Source organism: Mesoplodon mirus (genome assembly GCF_964341445.2).
Source record: "Mesoplodon mirus genome assembly, chromosome: 2".
Lineage (NCBI taxonomy): Eukaryota > Metazoa > Chordata > Mammalia > Artiodactyla > Ziphiidae > Mesoplodon > Mesoplodon mirus.
Genome location: NC_138977.1, coordinates 185,643,388 through 185,665,381, shown reverse-complemented (window position 1 = coordinate 185,665,381; position 21,994 = coordinate 185,643,388). Strand labels below are relative to the sequence as shown.

The 21,994-nt window shown below is 40.5% G+C and overlaps 1 protein-coding gene across 3 annotated transcripts in view; it reads left to right on the top strand.

The window, feature by feature from the left end:
* The first annotated feature begins 11,956 nt into the window (after positions 1 to 11,956).
* Positions 11,957 to 21,994, top strand: part of UBE2D1 (ubiquitin conjugating enzyme E2 D1) — a 34,323-nt gene continuing 24,285 nt past the window's right edge. Inside the window, exon 1 of one of the 3 annotated variants that reach the window (XM_082643994.1) lies at positions 11,957 to 12,204. In XM_082643994.1, the coding sequence (XP_082500120.1) occupies positions 12,181 to 12,204 (24 nt within the window). In that variant the 5' untranslated portion in view covers positions 11,957 to 12,180. The other 2 variants (XM_082643995.1, XM_082643993.1) reach the window with 2 other exon arrangements.

Genomic DNA, 21,994 nt, shown 5'->3' with positions numbered 1-21,994 from the left:
GTAGCCCCCGCTCACTGCAACTAGAGAAAGCCTGTGCACAGCAATGAAGACCCAACGCAGCCAAAAATAAATAAATAAAATAAATATTTTTTTTAAAAAAAGGTAATTTTCAAAGACGATCAATGTAGTGATCAAATATCTTGCTTATCTGACATCCAGAGCAAATCATTTTATTGTTGCTTTTAAACACCTATGTTACATGACAAAATTAGCTTCAGTAATATTGTAAAAGGGAATAAATAATAATAATGGCCAGAAAAGAATGCAGATGGAGAAAATTTTCCTTTATTTAACTTCATATGTATAAGCATGCTGGTAAAAATTAAAATTTAAATATTTCAATAAAATAAAGAAAAAAGCATCAAGCTTTTCAATTATTTTAATGTATTTCTTGAAAGAAAGGAAACATACCTACATATTGTCTGTGACAGAAATGAATAATATTACATCTTTTGTTTTGGGGTGTTGGCTTAGAAAAATTTGTCAATGACTTCATCAAATTGGACCTCCTTCGTATCTTCACATTCAATAGATTTGTGGATCTATCTTCAGAGCAAACAACATGTTTTAATAATTTTAACTTGGAAAAGTTTCTTTCACACAAAGAAACAGACACACAAAGAGTTAGGGAAAGTCTTAAACATGAGGATAAATTTGGAAGAGTCATAAAAATCAGATTTAACAAGAAATTCCAGAAAGTGCAATATGCTTCAAGTCTTTGTCTTCAGGAATGATTCTAGAGGCTTTCAAATGTCTCCACAATTGAAAATTTTCTATTAAAATGTTATTTTTACCAGAGATTACTTTTTCTGTAATTTAGTAAAAACTTCCAAAGTTTTGCATCTTATAAAAAAAAAAATCTGAGGAAATGACATAATAATAGTAAATATTGGCATTTTTTTGATCCATTACTTTAAAATGGGTGTCCAGTGCTTGTAATTGAAACATTGACTTTTGATTTTTTTCTAGCAATGTAAGAACAGAATCTTTCATTGTTTCTCTTGGCATTCTTTGAACTTTTATTCTTGTTTTAATGTAAATGTCCCATTTCTTTACATTTTGTTGTTGTATAGCCTTCTCAATTTCTATGCACAGATCTTCAGGGAGCAGTTTCAAAGCTTAGTGTTTTTTCCATCAGATATTCAAGTCTGATTCTTGCTGTTTACAAATATTTTCATATCTGATTAACTTCATCTAAGAATTTCATACCAGAAAAAAGATAACAAGAAACATACTTACATCCATCATTGTTCATTTTGAATCTACAGTTTAAATGTAAGAATATGTAAATTACAAGCGTTGGAGGCAAAAACTGCCCAATGACCTAAAACAATTCTTGATCATTATGAACTTATTTTCAAAATGAATCCATGTAGCTAAATTCCACTGGGTCAGAAGCCAACAGTATAATTGGAAATTCTCCAAATTAACGTCCATGTAGTATGCAAAGCTATTAAAGAATTAGTAATAAAAATGTGCTAATCAGAATCTTACATATGCATTACTAAAACCCAACAAGTGATGAAAATGTTCTAAACTCAGATTGTGGTGATAGCTGCACAATTCTGTGAATATACTAAAAATTATTGAATTATATAAATAGGTGAATTTTATGGTAGGTGGATTATATCACCATAAAGATGTTTTTAAAAACTCAAGAGGAACTGCAGTGATAGTATAGAACTTACATCAATGAATGATTTTTGAGGGTAGGAGAATTTTATCAATGACATTGTTTAGAATTGCTGGCTGTTTTGTATTATTCTTAAATTCTCTACAATGAGCCCCATATAGTCTGTACCCAGGGTGAACATCTCCCTTGGCATGACACTGGATCAATTAATTCGTGTGTTTATAATTCTATGTAATGTAATTGTCATTAAATTTTACTCCTTTAGGCTCTAAACTCGGGGCAGCTGTATTATGGCTGCCCAAATGCTAAACCACACAGTAATCCAGGGGATTGTGGAATCTAGCATTAAATGACATTCAGGGATGACTTTGCAGTTTCTCTGCCTCTGTTAATGAATTTTCTGTCATGTAGTTCCTCTGTCTCTCTCTCCCACACTCTCTCTCCCTCCTTTTCCCCTCCCCAGCATTCCGTGTTAAGGAATATCTGAAAATTATTCCAAGAGGCTTAATGTTCTTAAACCTGTAAGTTTTCTGAGACTTTTTAACACCAGCAGAATAAGGTGATTTTCTTTTTTAAGGTATGAAGGCTGCAGCATCTGTGTAGCTACAACACCTACATTCACACTAATTCCACCTCCTTTTCTTGCAAAGGCAAAAGAAACTTCAATACAGACACCAAATGTTTGTTTTGTTTTGAGGTGGGTGGGATGTTAATGTTAAGATGTGACTCAGTTTTTTCCTATCCCCCACTAGATTGGTGGGCTGGAGAGACTTAAGAAATTAACCAAATAGCAGACACTTAGGTAAGTGCACCTTTATGGGATGTTTTTGTCAATACCCAGACACTGTGGCTCTCTTTCCCATTTCTACACAATTGCCCTCTCCCATTTCCCAACAGGCAAGCATCAAAACAGCACAGTTATCTCCTAGCAAACAAAGGGCCTCTGCCCAAAGTCTCACACTTCTTCTCCTGGTCAAATGTGTTTTGTCTTCACTATTTCCCAGGCAGCTGAACTCCTTTTACTTTTAAGTCTTACAAGGTGGATTGCTCCCTCATTTTCAATCTCTCCTCATTTCTTGCATTTCCTGATCATCTAATGATAGAGTGTGTCCCTTTTCTTCAGGACAACAGTGGATGGAGTTCTCTCACAAATAAAAGCCAGAGAGACAAGTGTGCAAAAGGGACTGGCTCCCAGAGGTGAGTCACCCACCTGCTCTGTCTGTAATAGAAGGGTTGGCAGAGTGAATGCCAAATCCCATCCTCTGAGAGATCAACTGTTCTCAAGAGAGGGGGGTTATTTGTTGGGGGAACATATACATTTAGAAAAAGCATATTATAGTGCAGTGGAAGGCAGTAAAGTGCCACGGCTAACAGCATGGCTATTTGCTCTATTACTTACAGGTTATGTGACCTCATGAAATAATTTTTTCTCTTTAAATCTCAGTTTCTATATATGTAAAATGGGGCTAATAAGTATTTCCTTAACTGAGAGGCAGACTTTTTTGTATTTTAATGTTTATGTTTGGGACATCTGACAATCTGTGCTGTTTTATATTCTGTGTATACTAGTCTATCTCCTAGGGTTGTTAGGAGGATGAAAGGTGATTGTGTGTAAAGTGCAGTTCACTGGTGGGAATTCTTCCATGATAGACTTTTTTTAAAAAAAATATTTCTTTATTTGCCAGTGCCGGGTCTTAGTTGTGGCACGTGGGATCTATTTCCCTGACCAGGGATCGAACCCAGATCCCCTGCATTGGGAGCACAGAGTCTTAGCCACTGGACCACCAGGGAAGTCCCCATGATAGACTTCTTTTCTTCAAGAAAGTAGGCAGGTTAGAATCTGTGGGAAGATGAAATATTATTTTTATTGTTGGGACATGGGTTTGTGTATGTGGGAGGCTTTATCTTGCTCACAGACCTTCATGTTGGGAAGAGCTCACTGAGATAGGTCATCTCTGCTCCAGGAAACACTTGCCCTGCAGCTTGAATGGGGCTGCAGGATCTACATCCAAGATAGTTCCCCAGATGCAGGGCATGCTGTTGTTTTTAATTTTTATCTTTAATATTTATCTTATTGAGGTATACTTCATATACTATATAATTCACCAATTTAAAATATACATTTCAGGGACTTCCCTGGTGGCACAGTGGATAAGACTCCTTGCTCCCAATGCAGGGGGCCTGGTTCAATCCCTGGTCAGGGAACTAGATCCCACATGCATGCTGCAACTGAGTTCACATGCCACAACCAAGGAGCTCTCGAGCTGCAACTAAGGAGCCCGCCTGCCACAACTAAGACCCGGTGCAGCCAAATAAATAAATAAAATTTTTTAAAAATTAAAAAATAAAATAAAATGAAATGTACATCTCAGTGATTTTTAGTGAATTTACTGAGTACAACCATCACCACCACCCAGCTTTAGAACATTTCTTTCACCCCCAAAAGTTCCTTTGTGCTTATTGACAGTTCATCTCCACTTGCACTCCACAGCCTAGGCAACCACTGATCTGCTTTATTTGGTCTTTATAAATTTACCTTTGTCGGAAATTTCATATGAATGGAATCATGCAATATGTAGGTCTTTTGCATATGGCTTTTTTCACTTCACATAATGCTTTTGACGTTTAGCCATTTTGTAGCATGTGTCAGTAGTTTGTTCCTTTTTATTACCTAATAATATTCCATTGTATGAATCTACCACACGTAATTTATCTATTCACTAGTTGATAGACATTTGAAATGTGTCCATTTTTTTGGCCATTATGAATAATGCTTTTATGTACATGTCTTTTTGGACATATGTTTTATTTCTCCTGGGTAGATTCCTAAGTATGAAACTGCTGGGTCATATGGTAAATTTATGCTTTTGTTAAGAAACTGCCAATATATTTTTCCAAAGTGGCTGTACCATTTTACGTTCCCACCAGCACTGTATAAGAGTTCCAGTTTGTCCCCACCATCTCCAACACCTGTCTTTTTAATAAGTTGTCTTTAAAAAAGTTGTGGTTAAAAAAAACACATAAAACTTATCATCTTAACTATTTCTAAGAGTACAGTTCAGTAGTGTTAAGTATATTCACATCATTGTGCTCTATACTCATTAAACCAGGTGTCCCCAACCTGGTCCGCGGCCTGTTAGGAACTGGGCGAACAGCAGGAGGTGAGTGGCAGGCAAGGGAGCGAAGCTTCATCTGCTGCTCCCCATCGCTCCCCATCGCCCGCATTACAGCCTGAACCATCCCCCATCCCCTGCCACCGTCTGTGGGAAACTTGTCTTCCACAAAACCAGTCCCTGATGCCAAAAAGGTTGGGGACCGCTGCATTAAACAACAACTCCCCATTCCCCCTGCCTCTTAGGCTCCCTATCCCCTGGAAACCACTATTCTACTTTCTGTTTCTCTGAAATTGATACCTCATATAAGTGGAATCACGTAGTATTTCTCTTTTTGTGACTGGCTTATTTCACTTAGCATAATGTCCTCAAGATTCTTCCATGTGTCAGGATTTCCTTCTTTTTCAAGGTTGAAGGCATGGATTTTTTTTTTTTAACACCTTTATTGGAGTATAAGTGCTTTACAATGGTGTGTTAGTTTCTGCTTTATAACAAAGTGAATCAGCTATATATATACATATATCCCCATATCCTCTCCCTCTTGCATCTCCCTCCCACCCTCCCTATCCCACCCCTCTAGGTGGTCACAAAGCACCGAGCTGATCTCCCTGTGCTATGTGGCTGCTTCCCATTAGCTATCTATTTTACATTTGGCAGTCTATATATGTCCAGAAGGCATGTATTTTTAAAGGCTAAGGAGTGCTACATTTATCAACCTTAGGGTTAAGCAAAGTCTCTCTTGCAGTCCTAGGTGCAGGGGAGGGAAGGAAAAAGAGAAGGAAAGAGGAAGGAAGATAGGAGAAGAATATGGTGGAGGAAAGTTTCTGAAAGGGAGAAAGAAGTACATAAAGGAATTAGGGACACACACTTTATCCCGTTTTGCCCAGGGTGAGCCCAACCACCAAACTCCCTTTGGCAGTCAGAAGTAATCGCCTTCCTGCCTTTCACAAGGCAGAAGTATATATATATATATATATATATATATATATATATATATATATATATACACATACATATATACATATATATAAATACATACACATATATATATACATATATATATGTATATATATGGTCTTCTTGGACAGACTGATTTTTGGAGTCCTGCAGCTTTAAATTGATTATGCAGTTGGCTCTGCATTTACTGCCCATAATTAGATCCTGCTAGGCTTTGCAGAAAAGCACATCCAGCCATGATTCATGGCACTTGGGAATGAGTTTGTTTGTTGAAAGGCTGTATCATGTAGACTTGTTCAACAACTTTTAAAGCATTAACATGCTTAATATTGTTTAAACTGGGGAGCAAAATTACTAACATCCCTCTTTCTCAGTAAATTGTCATATACTGTCCTGGATTACTTAGAGAATTTACAGAGTGGGATAGTCATTTATTGCCTCTAAAGAATAGTCTTTACTATTACATGGTAATATCAAATGGAAAATGCGCAACTGTTGTAAAATAGAGCAAAAATTCTCAGAGCAATGAAGCATGGGGGTGGAGTTGAAAGGCTCCATCTAGAATATTTATATCATAGCCTAATATGACAAGTCATATCAAAGAATGAAGGAACTAAGCCTCTGAAAATACTTGTGGAGAAGCAAGAGATTTCCTGGCATAGGAGAAAACTGTTAAATGGAATTGAGAAAAAAAAAAAAAAAGAGAGATCTGAGAAGGAAGAACTCTGCAAAAGAATAGAACACATCTAATCAGGGAATAAAATTCTCTCTACATATAGCTTTCTGCTCTAGGACTATCACTGCCTTAATTTTTTTTTTTTTTTTTTTTTTTTTTTTTTTTTTTTTTACTTACTTACTTGGCTGCACCAGCTCTTAGTTGCAGCACCTGGGATCTTTTTAGTTGCAGCATGTGGGATCTAGTTCCTTGACCAGGGATCGAACAGGGGCCCCCTGCATTGGGAGTTAGCCGCTGGACCACCAGGGAAGTCCCTGATGTAATCTTTTTTACATTAAAAGTTTGAACCGAGTTGATTAGTGACATTTTCTTACAGAGATTTTTTTTTCATTTTAGAGAAGAAAACATGAGGGGAGACTGCTGTATTGTCATTGTTGCTTCTTTAAAAAATTTTATACAAACGAATTCATGTATATTTATATAATTTATCAAAAAATTTTCTAAATGAGGGCCAAGTCAGTGATTTTCAAGTACTAGAAACCATTCTTCTTACAAACTCTAAAGTAGAATCCAAACAATAGCAGCTGACATTTTTCTGAAAAGCGCCATGATCCCCTCACTGTGCTAAGTGCATTACGTGCATTACCTCGTTTCATTATATGAGGTAGGTGTTATTAAACCAACTTTTATATGAGGAAACTTACCCAAGTCCACTCAAGACAGTTTAGAAAAACAGACACATACTGAACTGCTCCAATTATTTTTGGGGGTGAGAGGTGCCAGGCCTAGAGCCTCAACCACGCATCTGCCCTCACTCCCTTCTTGTCCTACCTTCCACAATCCCAGTCCAAACTTCTGGGACTTCAGTGAAACACCACTCTGCCTCAGACTGGACTGTCAGCAGCTTGTCTGCTGGGCACTGTGCTAAAGAATGAGATGACTCAGTTGCTCTGTTTAAGAAGAGTTCTAGCTACCCAGATGTGGTTAATTTTATGTGTCCACTTGACTGGGCTAATGGAGGCCCAGATAGCTGGGTGTGTGTGTGGCAGTGACCACTAGACTGAGTAAAGAAGATCCACCCTCCCCAGTGTGGGCGGGTGTCATCCAATCCATTGAGGGCCCAAGTAGAATGAAAAGGCTGAGGAAGGGCAAATTCTCTCCCTCTCTTCTTGAGCTTGGATATCCATTTTCTCCTGCCCTTGCACATAGGAGGACACAGGAGCCCCGGGTTTGGGGTCTTGAGACTCCAGGACTTACTCCAGCATCTCCCTCTTTCCCTCCTCTTTCTCAGGCCTTTGACCTCAGACTGGAAGTTACATCATAGGCTTCCCTAGTTTTCAGACCTTCAGACTTGGACTGAATGTCACCACTGGCATTCCTGGTTCTCCAGCTTGCAGGCGCCATATCATGGCATATTTCAGCCTCCGTAATCATGTAAGCCAATCCTCATAATAATCTCCTCCTACATAATCTATGTACTGTATACCCTATTGGTTCTGTTTCTCTGGAGAGTCCTACCTAATACACCAGGGCTGCTCAAAACTTTATTAAAATAGATTATGACTGGAACCACAGAAGGCGTTTCCTTCTCATACCTCATCAAACAAACAGAAACCAAAAAATGTTCAAACATTCTGCTTGCTGTTCAGTGCTCGAAATTGGTTTTAATTAACCGTTTAAAAAATAGGCTACAAAATAGACAGAAACACTTTTGAAGGAAATGTAGGTCCTAGAAGGGTACACATAACAGAAAACACCCTTAAAGGAAGTACCTCCTGAAAAGTTTATGGTTGGTTGCACAACCTTTGAGGCTGTCTGCTCTGTGCCCTTCTTAAACCATGGTTCTGGCCTAGTTTCAGGCAGAAGCTACCTCAACACTGGGTTCTAACCCTATGGAGATTTACTTGGGGACAAGGAAATTCATGCTTCAAACACAGGCCCCAGCCTGGCCTGTAGCTGGACAGAGTTAGCGGGGGAGGGGGTAAGGTTAGAATCTGTGAGCCAACAAGCCAGACAGCTATTCTGGAAATACTTTAAAAGGAAGAATGCTTGAACTACATGTGTGCCAAACACCTGTTCTGAGCCGTCCCAACTCTCCTGACTGGGTTTTGCCTCCTGGTGATTCTGGTTTTACAGTTATGGGACAGTAGAATCAAAGGGGAAAAGGCCCTCCTGTATCTGAAGACCATGGTGGCCTATATGCCCAGAACTGTCCCAGGACAAGTGAGAGCTCTCATCAGCCCCAAAAAGCACCCACAGGTCAAAAGAACTGGGAGCATTTGAGTGGGGAGGCCCTCTACGAAGGCTTTTGACAGCACAGCCACAAAGAGAAAACCAAAAGGAGCTCTTATATTTGCAAAGACAAACATGTCTGTATAGAGAACAGGTGGAAGAGAAACAAAACTGGCTCTCAGCGACTGTTCCCAGCAGTACCTGAGAAACAGGTAACTTCTGTTCCAGAGAGAGCAGAGCTGGTGGTGGTATTCCTAGCAGGGCGGCCTCTCTGCTCACCTCACTCAGCCAGGGCCAAGTTCAGCGACTACAGACTCCGGAGTCCTGCTCCATCATGCCACACTCACCAGGAATGCCTGAATCTTTTCATCGAACCCCTCCTTTTCACTCTACTCTGAAAATTTCTGGCCAGATCAGTGTGTCAGTTTCTCCAGGGTCTTCATAAACTGCCCAGATGGTTGCTTTGAGTCTGTCAAAGACTCAGCACATTCCACCTGGTCCCAAGAAGCTCTTCAGTCACCTCTTTTACTTGCTCAGCAAATCTCTCCAGAGACTTCTCCAAATGTCTTAATTCCTTAATTCAACTTCTTCCCCTGGACCATTCTTTTTCCCCATTAACATCATCCAGCAACCATTCTGTATTCCAAGTGCTGAGAATGGCTGCTCCATATCCTTAAATATGAGTTTCTGAAAGAAGCGCAATCCCTCTCATAAAGTCTGTATCATTTGAGTTGGGTTTGTCAGGTGCAGGGTGGGAGGTCGTTCTATGCAGAGAGAATGCATTGTGCAAAGACATGTGACATTAATTAACTATAATGTGTGAGCTAAAGACGGAAAGGAGGCATTTAGGGACAAACTGAGATGGGTATTTTGCAGTAAGCTGAGGCATTGGACTTCCATGATACAAACCAATAGAGGTTTTTAAGCAATGGAGTGATTTGACTACTGCGTCTTTTAGCAGTATGTAGGATAACGTGGAAGAGGGAGAAATTAATGCCAGTGTCCTGGCCTTTTGAATGAAATTGCCCTGACTGTAGCCTCTGCGTAAGTGTGTGTTTTTGTTATCTACGGAGTGATGATGGACTGTCCTATCAGGACTGTCCACTTAATGACCCTGCAGGTTTTTTCTGGGCTTCCTGGTAATGAGCTACCTGCAACTAGTGCTTCCCCGTAGTGGGAGCAGCTGAGCATGGCCTCACTTCCTACATGATACTATCCAAATTCTATCAGCTTGGGAATGCAACTCCCCAAAGCAGCTGATGCCCAAGCTCAGACTATTTCTCCCCTATTTACAAGGACACTCTCATGCTTGCCCTATAAAAAGGAAGAGCAATGTTTGGGGTAGGGCTCCACTTTCTGGAGCACAAAGATGGTGCATCAAGCTAGCCCCAATACACCTCTCTACAGGATGATATGACCTTGCTGGTGTGTTTCAGAAACCTCTTTGCCCCACAGTACTTCAAACTTCCCCCAGCTGATTTGACCATGGGTGGCCAACTAACCCAAGTCAATCTAGATATACTTTGCTCACTAGCTGAAAATGTATAGCCTGGAGTAAAAAGATGAGTTGTGTCAATGGAATTCTTCCTTTTAGGGAGATAAATAGGGAGTACCAAAAGGCTTGGCCATTTAGCAGCAGGAGCAGTTGCTTGAAGAGTGTCGAAAAGTGGGCTAAGGGTGGTGGGAGCCTTGTACAAGAGAAGTTAAGGCGGAGCTGGAAAAAGGAGGGCAGGCCAGCGTGCAGAGAGAAGCGAGACCTCAGGGAAAGGAAAGTAAGAGAGTAGCCAGGCTCCAGACCAGTTTTAGTTTTTATGTTTATTTTGGGTGGGAGGGCGGGGAGGGGGAATGACAGGCTTCTAAATTAAGTTTCAGATTCCATTAATTATTTCTACCATTCTTTCACGATCCTATTTCCCTAGACATTTTCTTTTAAGTTACATGAATGGATTTTTGCTCCTTGCTCTTTGTAAGCCTTTAGAATGCTATGGTAGCTATTGTTCTGGACTTCCTGAAAAGCTTTCCTCCAGCCCTCACCTGGTAACACATTCTGATTCCTGGCCACAGGGTAGGAAGGTGCACATGTCCAGTAGACTTTTGGACATAAAAGGCTGAAACTGGGGTGACAGTTTGGTTGGAAAGACAGATTTTAAAGGCATCATCATATAGACAAAAACAAATAAGGAAATAATTGTTATACAGCACTTTCAGCATATTAGGTACTGTGTTTGGAACATTACATTAATATCAGTGAATTCTTACAATAACATATCTAGAGATTATTATCGCTTTGGACATGAGGAAACTGAGGCTTAGAGAGTTTATGTAGCTACACGGTCACACAGTGGTAGGGGTCAGAGTTGGGATTCCACTCCAGGATAGGGGGTCAATCTACAAAGCCCAAGCTCCTCCAGCCGTGCTGGGTGGCCTCGCAGGACATGGGAGGACACGAAGTCTACTTTCTAGGAAGATAGTGATGGTGAGAGATCAGGGATTGGAACTCCAGGGCACTCTAACTCCTGAGAAGAGGAGCTGGTAACAGAAAAGAGCAAGTCAGAGAAGTAGAAGATCCAACCAACCTGGTGCTCGGGGAAGCGGGAGGCGGTGAGCGTTTTGAAAAGCGAAAGGGTAGCCAGCAATCAAATGGGTCAAAAACATCACAGAGGAAAAGGAGTGAATTGGATTCGGGAATTAGAAGCTCAAGCTCAACTTTGGTGAAAACCGAATTCTGCTGCTGAAAGCAGAAGGCAAGTTTTAATGAGCACACAAGTTCATAAGAATTGAGGGAGTGAGGAGTGCGAGTAGACTATGTGGGTTGAGCAGGTATTGTACTGCCAACGGAAAAGAGGGAGCCAAGAGTGAGGACGAAGCTCAGAATTCAGAGTTCCAAGGAGGAGCAGACATGCGAGATTAGCGTCGGACAGAAGAGGCGCCTTTTGAAACAGAAACTAAGGAGGTTAAGTAAGGCGTCATAACTGGAATGGGTCTGTGCATGTGTGAGAAATTTAGGCAATTCATATATTTGAGAACAGTGAAATCTGTAAAGGTAAAAATAACGAGACGAGCTGTAGCACATATTCGAATCCGGTACATGTTTTTCGAGCTAATTTGTTATCCTCATTTTACAGATTGGGAACTCCAGGTTCAGTACCTTGATCAAAATCCAACTGCAGGGACCAGCTCCAGAGACGGCAGCTCTGAGCCCACGCTGTGGGTCGAGGTCAGCGGTGAGTACCAGCCCGGCCCGGGGCGGCGGCCGAGCAGGGCGCAGAAACTACACTTCCCAGTGTGCCCGGCGGGGCGGGGCGGGGCGGGCGCAGGCTCCTTCCCAGAAGCAAAAGCGGAAACAAAAGAGTCTCGCCGGCGTCCCCGCCCGCACACTCGCGCACACCCGCGCTCGGGCGCCCTAGGAAGAGGCACCGGCACCCGGAGCAAGCCAGAGAGCGGCGAGCTGGGGATTCACCCGGCTGAGCCAGCCGAGGAGCCGGCGAGCCGGGCCCGCGACGACCTCACGCCCCCGAGCCCCGCAGCCGCCCCCAGCCGGCCGGTATCCCCGCCGCCCTCCCTGACCCATGGCGCTGAAGCGGATTCAGAAAGTGAGTGCCGGGGCCAGGCCTGGGGCGGCGGGTCGGGCTTCGGCCCCCTGCCCACGCTGACCCCGGCGGTGGCCTCGAGAGACGCGCCGGGAGGGAACGTGAAGGGAGGATGGGCCGGGGCGGGGACCGGGAACCAGAGACGCCGGCGGGGCCAGCGGGCACCCGACAGGTGAGGTGGGAGCAGCGGCAGGTCCCGTGTGCTGGATGTGCGTGGAGGCAGGGGGCCCGCTGTGCCCTCGCGCTGGAGCTGAGCCCCGAGCCCAGGCTGGAGAGCCTCCTTGGTCTCCAGACCTTCCCGCAGTCTGTGCTGCTCGGTCACTGCTGGATTTTGCCCTACACCCGGCTAGTTTTGGCCCTTGTCATGCTGCTTTCTCCACGCTGTTTCTTAAGCCCGTCCTCTATGTGCTTGCCTCCCCGGGCTCTCGGGAGGGCCTGGGCCTGCAGCCTTCCTCCGCGGAGCTGTTGGGTTTGTTCTTTCTCTCCTCTGCGGTTGGCTGTTGCTCAGATGCCCGAATGGGGTGGAAAAGCTCTTTTGGGGCCGGGAAACCAGGAGAAACCTCCTGCCCCTTCTATTTTGGTGCCTCTCCTGCTGCCACTTTAGGTCACATAGCTGTAGTGAAAACATAGTTGCTGATACACAACAAGATGACCTCCTGGCTGTGATTCATCGTGAGTCAAGCCAAGCAGGTTTTTTTTCCCCTCGTGATAAACTTATATGTAAAGTTTGAGACACAACAGAAGCTGCTCCAAATTAAATTGTTTGATGCTTTGACACATGGCTATAGAATGAGGAAGAAATGTGTATGTTCATTAAACAAATATTTATCCATTCCAACTCAGTGTTAGGAATTATCTTCTCTTGCATAATGTTTATTGCTACCATCTAATGTGAACATCTTACAAAACTGAGGTTGGGGCATTTTATTTCTCTTCACTTTTATTTCTTTTTGGATTATCTCGTCTGTTCACTGACACAAGTTTTAGGTTTTTACTGTTATGGTTCATGTGGAGAACACTGAGATTTTGTTTTTTTTTAATGGGTAGTGCGTTCAGCAAGTTAAGCCAACAATGGACAGCATGTTTTGCAAAGAATTTCAAAAGAAATCCTACCAAAAATTTGTGTCAACTTTTTCAGGCATGAATCCACAGAGCAGTGATAGAGATGTATACATTGTATTCTCGGTTACCCTTGGTGTCATCTTCTGGTACAGAGGACAGCAACTTTCAGACCCAGCCAGTTTGCCGGGGGTGGGGGAGAGGTCAAATACTAAATCTGTGAAATACTGTTATTTTTTTGTGCCTTTTAAGGTTCCTCTCACTACAATACACATAGCTAATCATCAGCATTTATTGATTAATGTGTTTTCTGATTTGAAGATAATGCAATTACACATTTTTTTCATGTAGATAATTCTAATTTTGAAGCCACACTGAGCATCTTTGCCATGCCTTGTGTACTTATTAATGATGATGTAATGTTGGCTCACATTTGAGGTAAACACATTCTTCCAAGGAAGTCTTAAGATTCCATTTCCTTCTTCCCTAGTTGTGAGAATTTTTCACAAGACTTTGCACATCCAGTAGCTTTTAAATAGCATAGAATTTGTCCACAGTAAGTAGGCATTCAAAGAAAATTGACACTATTTGTAAATATACTGGGCAATTATCAATCACCATGCTAAGCCAACATATTTGGCTTATATTTATAATATGGCATATATGAAAATCATATTTTTAGTAGCTATTAGTTATTATTAGTTTAAAACAGTTGTCTGTAAAAAAAAAAAGAAATTTGGGATCACATAATATCTCATCTCTGCATATCAATCTTTGGCTTTTCTTCTCTGTTATCAGAAAAGTTGACCTATACAAATCTATTTTCCAGCCATTCTTTCAACTTCAGGAGGCATTTTATTTGATTCCCCACTTTTCCTCTTTCTTTACCTACCTCCTTGACTAGGAGCAAATTCCAGGGGAGCTGTGCTGTTTGCCATATGAACAGTTAAGTTATAAAGCTGTCTTTGATATCATCAGTTTACAGATTCTTTCTGAATCTTGCATGCTTCAGAAAGAATACACGTAATTAACTTTCGGCCTTTCTTTAAAAATGTAATAAAGTAACACTGTCAGGTACCTTCCAGGTCATTGGGTTGTGATTTTCCTGTACCTACAGTGGCAAGCTTTAGAACTGTGCAGAACCTTAAAGAACCCTGCAGGAGTGGAGTGGGGTGGAGGGCAGGGGAATAGCTTATAAGCAGTGGTCCCCAACCTTTTTGGCACCAGGGACCGGTTTCGTGGAAGACAGTTTTTCCATGGGGGGTGTTAATGCGAGCGATGGGGGGTATGGTTCAGGCTGTAATGCGAGCGATGGGGAGTGGCAGATGAAGCTTCGCTCGCTGGCCCATTGCTCACCTCCTACTGTGCGGCCTGGTTCCTAACAGGCCATGGACCGGTATCCGGTCCGAGCCTGGGGGCTGGGGACTCCTGTTATAAGGTAGTGTATCAGAATCACCTGTGGGACATTTTCAGACTGTCCCCACTGCTGTAAATGGAGAGATGTTGAATCCCTCAGATGCGCTGGGGTGGAAAGAAGGTTGTGAACCACTGACTGACATTCTAGTCTACTCTCCTTATTAGAGAAGGAGCTTGAGGTTTGGAGTGGAGTGCTTTGTCCAGGTTAATCTCTTAAGAAGTGATTTGGCATGTTTTTAAAAGTTCATAACTGCACTTCATCTGAAAAGATTAAAGATAGTTGAATTAAAATTGTATGAATATACAAAGCATGTGGATATGAGTGCTCAAAATATATTTTTATGCTAGAGTATGCTAAATGATTTAATACTCTGATTTAGACATCCAATGCCAGTTTTGCATTTCGGCTCATAAATTTACAGACCCATGCCCTATTTTTAGACACAATGGAAGATGTTGTCACAGTCACCTGAATCACTAAAGGGAAAAAACTTGAACAAAGTCTGAGGAAAGATCCCCTAAAACATGTCTGAAAAAAGAGGGCAGTTTTTCAGCTGGACATTTATTATTTTCTAGAATTAATTTTGAAGTGTTTATTCTATGAATACTCTTTTATACCTTGGTAAACTTTTTTTGGAAATCATTTTTTTAAATAATTAATTAATTAATTTTGGGCTGCATTGGCTCTTCATTGCTGCGCGTGCGTGGGCTTTCTCTAGTTGCAGCGAGCTGGGGCTACTCTTTGTTCGGTGCGCGACCTTCTCATTGTGGCGGCTTCTCTTGTTGTGGAGCACGGGCTCTAGGCTCATGGGCTTAAGTAGTCGTGGCTCGCAGGCTCTAGAGTGCAGGCTCAGTAGTTGTGGCGCATGAGCTTAGTTGCTCCGTGGCATGTGGGATCTTCCCGGACTAGGGCTCGAACCCATGTCCCCTGTGTTGGCAGGCAGATTCTTAACCACTGCGCCATCGGGGAAGTCCCTGGAAATAATTTTTTTTAATTATAAATGTTATATCACAATACTGAATGTCTTGAAAACCAGAAAGGGAAACAAAAAAAAAAAAAAGGAAATTCTAACACAGTTATCATCTTAGTATATTTCCCTCTAGATTTGAGTTTTGTTTTGCAAATATAGCAACACAGATGACTATTCCTCAGTGTATAGTTCTGCCGCCAAAATGGAATATTTGTATTTTTAATAGTCAATTTAACTTAAAATGTATATATAAATATAAATTAAAATACTTTATAAGTGTTCTGAACTGTTGAATTTTTTGATTTGTACACTTCCGCATTAAACTATTTTATGTCAGTCTAGAAAACCTTAGGATACTTCAAAAAACAAACAGAAAAAAAACCCCAGCCCTTTGTGGATGGAGCATCAAATGGGAGAAGAAGCTCTGGTTTCTGTTCCTGGCTCTGTGACTTACCAGCTTGTTTCCCTATCCATACAATGATGCTGCTGATAAGTACAACCAGCATGTATAATATATAATGGTTCCTCTGTGCTAGATACTGTATTAAGTGCTTGACATATATTAATTGATTTAATCATTAGTGGGCCCAAGAGGTAGAAATGATTATTATCCCCATTTTACAGACGATAAAACTAAGGCATAAAGATGTTGAGTAATGTACTCAGAATCACATTCTGTAATTGTAAGTGGCAGCACTAAGAGTCCAAACCAGACAGTTGGCTCCAGAGTCCCTGCTTTTAACTATTTCAGTATATCCAGGTAGACTCACATCTTCTATCTATTGTACTTAAACTGAAGGACATAGAGTCAAATGAGTTTATGGATGTAAGTGTTTTGCAAACTGGAATATTCTGTACAAATGTAATGTGGTATTATAATTAAGACCTTGGCATATTTAATCATTTTCACTGATGCATCACTCAGCTTGTTGATTATGCATTGTAAGTTTTTGCTCTGAGGTAATGTGCACTAGACCGGTTAACATGGTAAAAGAATAATGTAACTTTGTTCATCTTTATTCCATCACTTAAAATGTTTCTCCTCCAAAAGGATTTAGAAAAATTGGTGTAACTCATAAATGTTCTGTCAAAAGTATCATTTTATTGTGAGGTTTTCATTTGAGAAAATGGTTTACGAATTGATCTAGCTATTTAGTTCCTATAATGGCTTTGAAGAGTAGTCAACAGTTCAGATTACGCAGATATATTAGAAAGACTTTCAGATTACAAGATTAAGTCTAAGACTCCAGGTTCCTTCAGTAAAAAAGGATATGACTTCTAAAAACATTTTAAAAAGAAAGAATACACTATTCATGCTTCTTGGTAGATAAATGGTTTGCCTTGAGATGAAAGGAAGAAAGTGTTCTTTTTCTAAAAAGCCACTGTATGCATTTTTCTGCTTTTAAATCTTTGTAATTAAGTTCAGTCTTCCTTTTGCCGCCAAGATCATATATTTTTCTTCCTTTATCACAACAAAGGTGTAAAAAGATTAGATAACCTGTCCTAGTTTAAAAGTTCTGAGGTTCCTTCTCTGTGGAAATAAATAGCATAGATCTAATAAGGCTGTTTATGCCTGTTTTAGGAAGCCAGGCACATGTTATAAAAACCAAACCTAGCAGGATGTGGGATCGCTTCCAGCAAAGTAGAATAGCATCCTTATTCATTTTAGTTCCCTGAAATACATGTAGGAAACGTATTTAATGAACACCGCTAATCAAAATGATCAGCCTAATACTTTCCATCAAACTGAGTTAATGGTTGTCTGTAATGTATTAGCTCCCCCCACCCCTTTTTAAAAAAGTGGGTAAACTAATGCCATGTGTAATTAAAAAATTAAGTATTGAGATACTTGTCCTCTCTCCTCTTAACCCTGTATGCTGGATTAAAAAATACTGGAATATATAATATAACCCAGATTTGCAGGGTTTCAGGATTGGAGGGGTCCGTAGACCACCTCAGAACAAATGAAGGCCAAACAGGTTCTGATTCTGGCCTGCTTTGATCTAGATGGCCTCTGAGAAGCTGAGGGGTTTTTTTTTTTTTGCATTTAATTTGGTCTTGGGATGAATCTGTGAAGGTTCAGTTACATACATTAGACAGTAGTAAGAGGCTCCTGTGTTCCAGGAGTTGTCCGTAGTATGGGGAGGAAACCATCCTGAACAACTCCATCTAGCACTGCCCGTTGGATCACACCATGCTCTGCAGCTTCCTGTCTTTCCTCTTTCTGGATGTTTCCCCCACTGTTCTGTATTCATATTATCCTGTTTGTATGGCTCTTCTCCTTCACTGACAGCAGATTGCTTATTAGATTCCTAGTCTTCTTTCAGATTTAGGAAAGCCTTTCTAACTGGGGTGAGGTGGGGGGGTTGTTCCTTCACCTTAAACTTCATTAGCAGTAAAATTAACCTATGGTTCTCACTCCAGGTGGCCACCCTCCTTTTGTGAGCAGTTTGGATTGCTCTAGAGGTAACCCAGCAGACTTGGTGGCCTGGGTTCATTGTTCTCCTCTAAACCAGTAAAACTCTTTCTTTTTTTTAATTTGTTTTTTAAAAAATGTATGTTGATTACACTATTTTTTGAAATTAATTATTTAATTTTTGGCTGAGTTGGATCTTCATTGCTGTGTGTGGGCTTTCTCTAGTTGCGGCGAACTGGGGCTACTCTTCATTGAGGTGCACAGGCTTCTTATTGCAGTGGCTTCTCTTGTTGCGGCACACGGACGCTAGAGCACGTGGGCTTCAGTAGTTGCAGCACACGGGCTCAGTAGTTGTGGCTCACGGGCTCTAGAGCACAGGCTCAGTAGTTGTGGCACACGGGTTTAGTTGCTCCGCGGCATGTGGTGTCTTCCCAGACCAGGGCTTGAACCTGTGTCCCCTGCATTGGCAGGCGGATTCTTAACCACTGCGCCACCAGGGAAGTCCCATAAACTAGTAAAACTCTTGCTGGTGTTTTTGCTTCCCCCAAGTTTTGATGTGTTGTATTTTCATCTTCATTTAGTTAAAAATATTTTCTAATTTCCCTTTTGTTTTCTTTATTGATTCTTGAGTTATTTAAAAATATTTATTTCCTAAATAATTGGAATTTTACAGAGCTTTCTGTTATTGATTTCTAATTTAATTCCATTGTGATCAGAATATCTGTTATTATTTGACTCCTTTAAAATTTTTGAGGCTTGCTTTATGGCCCAGAATGTGGTCTCTATTTTTTACTTACACAATGATAACGTCCTTCCGGTGTTCAGCATAGCTTTTCAATGAACAGTGTTCAGTAACTTCTAGTGTTCATTTTGCCAGTGTCTGTTTGGTGTCTGGTAGAGCCTAGGCTATGTTTAAGGAATGAATGCCAAACTAAGACATTTACACCTTGCCAATGTCTTAGTGTCTTCTCGCACTTCTGTGAGCTTTCAGAGCAGGGGTGACAAAATCAGTTTGGGGGGACACAAACTGCATTTTAAAAAGTGGAATAGAAAACATTAGTGCTTTGGGTATAGTAATGGTGTTGTTTCATGAAATCTTTGTTTTAGTTATGTATATGTATTCCTCTGCGTGTATGTGTTATGGTGTACTAGGTTGTGGTATATAATGTTTTTCTTATTATGACATGCTGTAAGGAAAGTTTGAAAATCACTGTCCCATAGCATAAGATCTTTAGGTAAAATCACTATTGTCAAAAATACATCTCATATACATATATGTGTACATATGTATATAGAGAGAAAACAAATGAACCTATATACATACATACAAGCACACATACACAGATATAGATTCACACACGTTGTAAAATGTTCTAGTCTTAGAACGTCTCTGTTTGATACAAACTGTCAATGCTCCTTGTTTTCTACTACAAGTAGCAGCATTTTATAGTCACTGATGTACAACTGCAGTATTCAAGAATAGTACTGGGTGATATTAAGAGAGATTAATTACTTAATTATGAAAATACTTATAAAGTACCTATTATGTGCCAGTTATTAGGAATAGAACTGTAAGAAGGTAAATATTTGGTACATATTGGTAGATAGGTTTGTGTTTTAAGTGGGTTTTGAGAAATAGGCTGCTACCTTTTTTCTTTTTCCCTGAAGCACCATCTTTCTTGGTTACTGTGAAATAAATAGTAACTTTTGATATTGTAGCATTTAAAATGTTCTGTGTTGCATGTTCCACCGTGTGTCAAAATTCTATTATGTATGTAATTTCCTATCATGTTTTTCTCGCCTTTCAGTGTCTTTGAACACAGACCCTCTTAAAGCTTATGAAGTAATGTACATTTCTAACCATTTATAAGAAAGAAGGCTCCTGGGAAAAGATAATAAGAATTCCTTTTCATTTCTTCATTTGTCACACTTTTGTTTCTCTTGAGCATGACTGAAAAATGTGCAAATGGCCTTCATTCAGTACTGGAGTATTGTTGGCTCCAATGTCGACTGAAAATAATGTGCTCTAGTTATTACAGCCTTGAGGTGAGTATTGTTTTGGAGTGGGAAGAGTGCTGGAGTGGAAGTCAGATGGTCCGAGCCTGTGTCCTGGCTTTGGCTTTGTGACCTTGGCCAAGAAACTCATAGTCTTTATTTTCTTTATCTAGAAATATAATGAGTTGAACTAGATAACTTCTGTGGTCTTTTCTGACTTACAATTTTAAGCACATCTAAATAATGTTATTTGCTGTTTTCCTTTTGTCCAGCAAACAGCAAAAATGGTCACAAAAATAAATATTGAGCAGTGACACTGTGCTCTACTGCTGCATGAAACTTGAGTTAAAATTATGTTTATTTTAAATTGTCAGAATTGAAATAAATGTGGGCATCTTAATGTATAATATAAGATGAATGAGTCTCTAAAGGTATATTACTTTTTGATTAAAGAGCATTTATTTGAGATGCAAATAAGATGTATTTCTGTTTTTGTATGGGCAACATAATGTGCTTTTCTAATTCCATTTAGCATCCATCTGTTTCAAAGGTGTCTTTTGTACTTAAAAGATTATTTTATCCACATATTTAGACAGCTCCCTTACACAACTGCTTTACATGTAGTAGATTTTTTAGATTCAAGTTAATGCACTTATGGAGCACCTTATGTATATAAGGCATATACAAAATGTGATAAGGAGATATATGGAAAAGCAAGGTATAACCAACATTATCTAAGAAATTTTAAACTAGTAAGGTTATGAGATGCACCATAACAACTAGGTAGACTTAGGAAAGTGCCATAAGGAAAATACAACATTTGAGCAGGAGGGGAGTCAAAGGTGGGAGAGGCCAAATTTATTTGGGGGAAATTAGGAAAAATTCTACGGAAAAGGTGGAATTGGATATAGGTTTGGAAGAATGAGTAGCATTTTTTAAGACGGGGAAGCTAGGTTCATAGAGGAAGCTACAGAAATGAAGGCACTGGAAAATACATGGCTTGTTTGGAAAGGAACAGATAATCATGCTTTTGGGAAGCATTCAGAAAATAGTAGACCATAAAAGTTCATACTGTGGAGGGCCTTGAAGACCCATGCTGACAAATGTGTACTTAATGCAGGAGTTGGGGGATGCCATTGAAGATTTTTGAGTAAGGAAGAAACATTCTTAATCCTATTGCTAGGTATACATTCTTGCCCTCATAGAACACAAGATTCTTTACTGTTTGTAGTTATAGATTTGTAGTACATCATGAAAAGGGAAGTACAAGAGTGCCATGGGAATATAGCAGGGACCCTTTGGAGGGTTCAAGGAAAGCCGCCCTAAGGAAATGATGTTTAAGATGAGACATGAGAGTGAAAGTTGGGGAGGGGGTGGTGATTAGGAGTCTTCTATCTGAAAGGAAATCATATTTGAAACTAGAGGCAAGACAGCATTTGGGGGAATTGAAAGTCACTGTGACTGGTGCAGAGAATGTTGGGGGAAAGTGTGGGGCTAGAGAGCAGTCAGATCCTGGAAACCATTTTAAGGATTTATAAATCTTCTATTAAGGCTAATGAAAAAACATTGAAAGGGTTTGACATGGTACTTCAAGAATATGATTTTGACCACAGTGTGTTGGTAGAGAAGTAGGAGGACAACAGGTCAGTTAAGATAGCATTACACTTGTTCAAGTGAGGTCCAGGAGGGTCTGAGCCAGCCTGGTGGCAGAGGGCATTTAGAGAAGGGGATATGTGAGGAAAATTGTGGGTGTTTGTACCACCTGGCCTTTTTGAATTGGTCTGACCCACCGTACCTCCCCCTGCTTGGCCTTTCTAGTCAGATCTCTAAGGCTCAGTAATCTGGGCAGTCTCTTCAGACCCCTCCATCTACTGACCAGTTCTTTAATAGTGTCTCCCCGGTTCAAACCTTTGGTTTCTTATCCTGAAATGTCTCT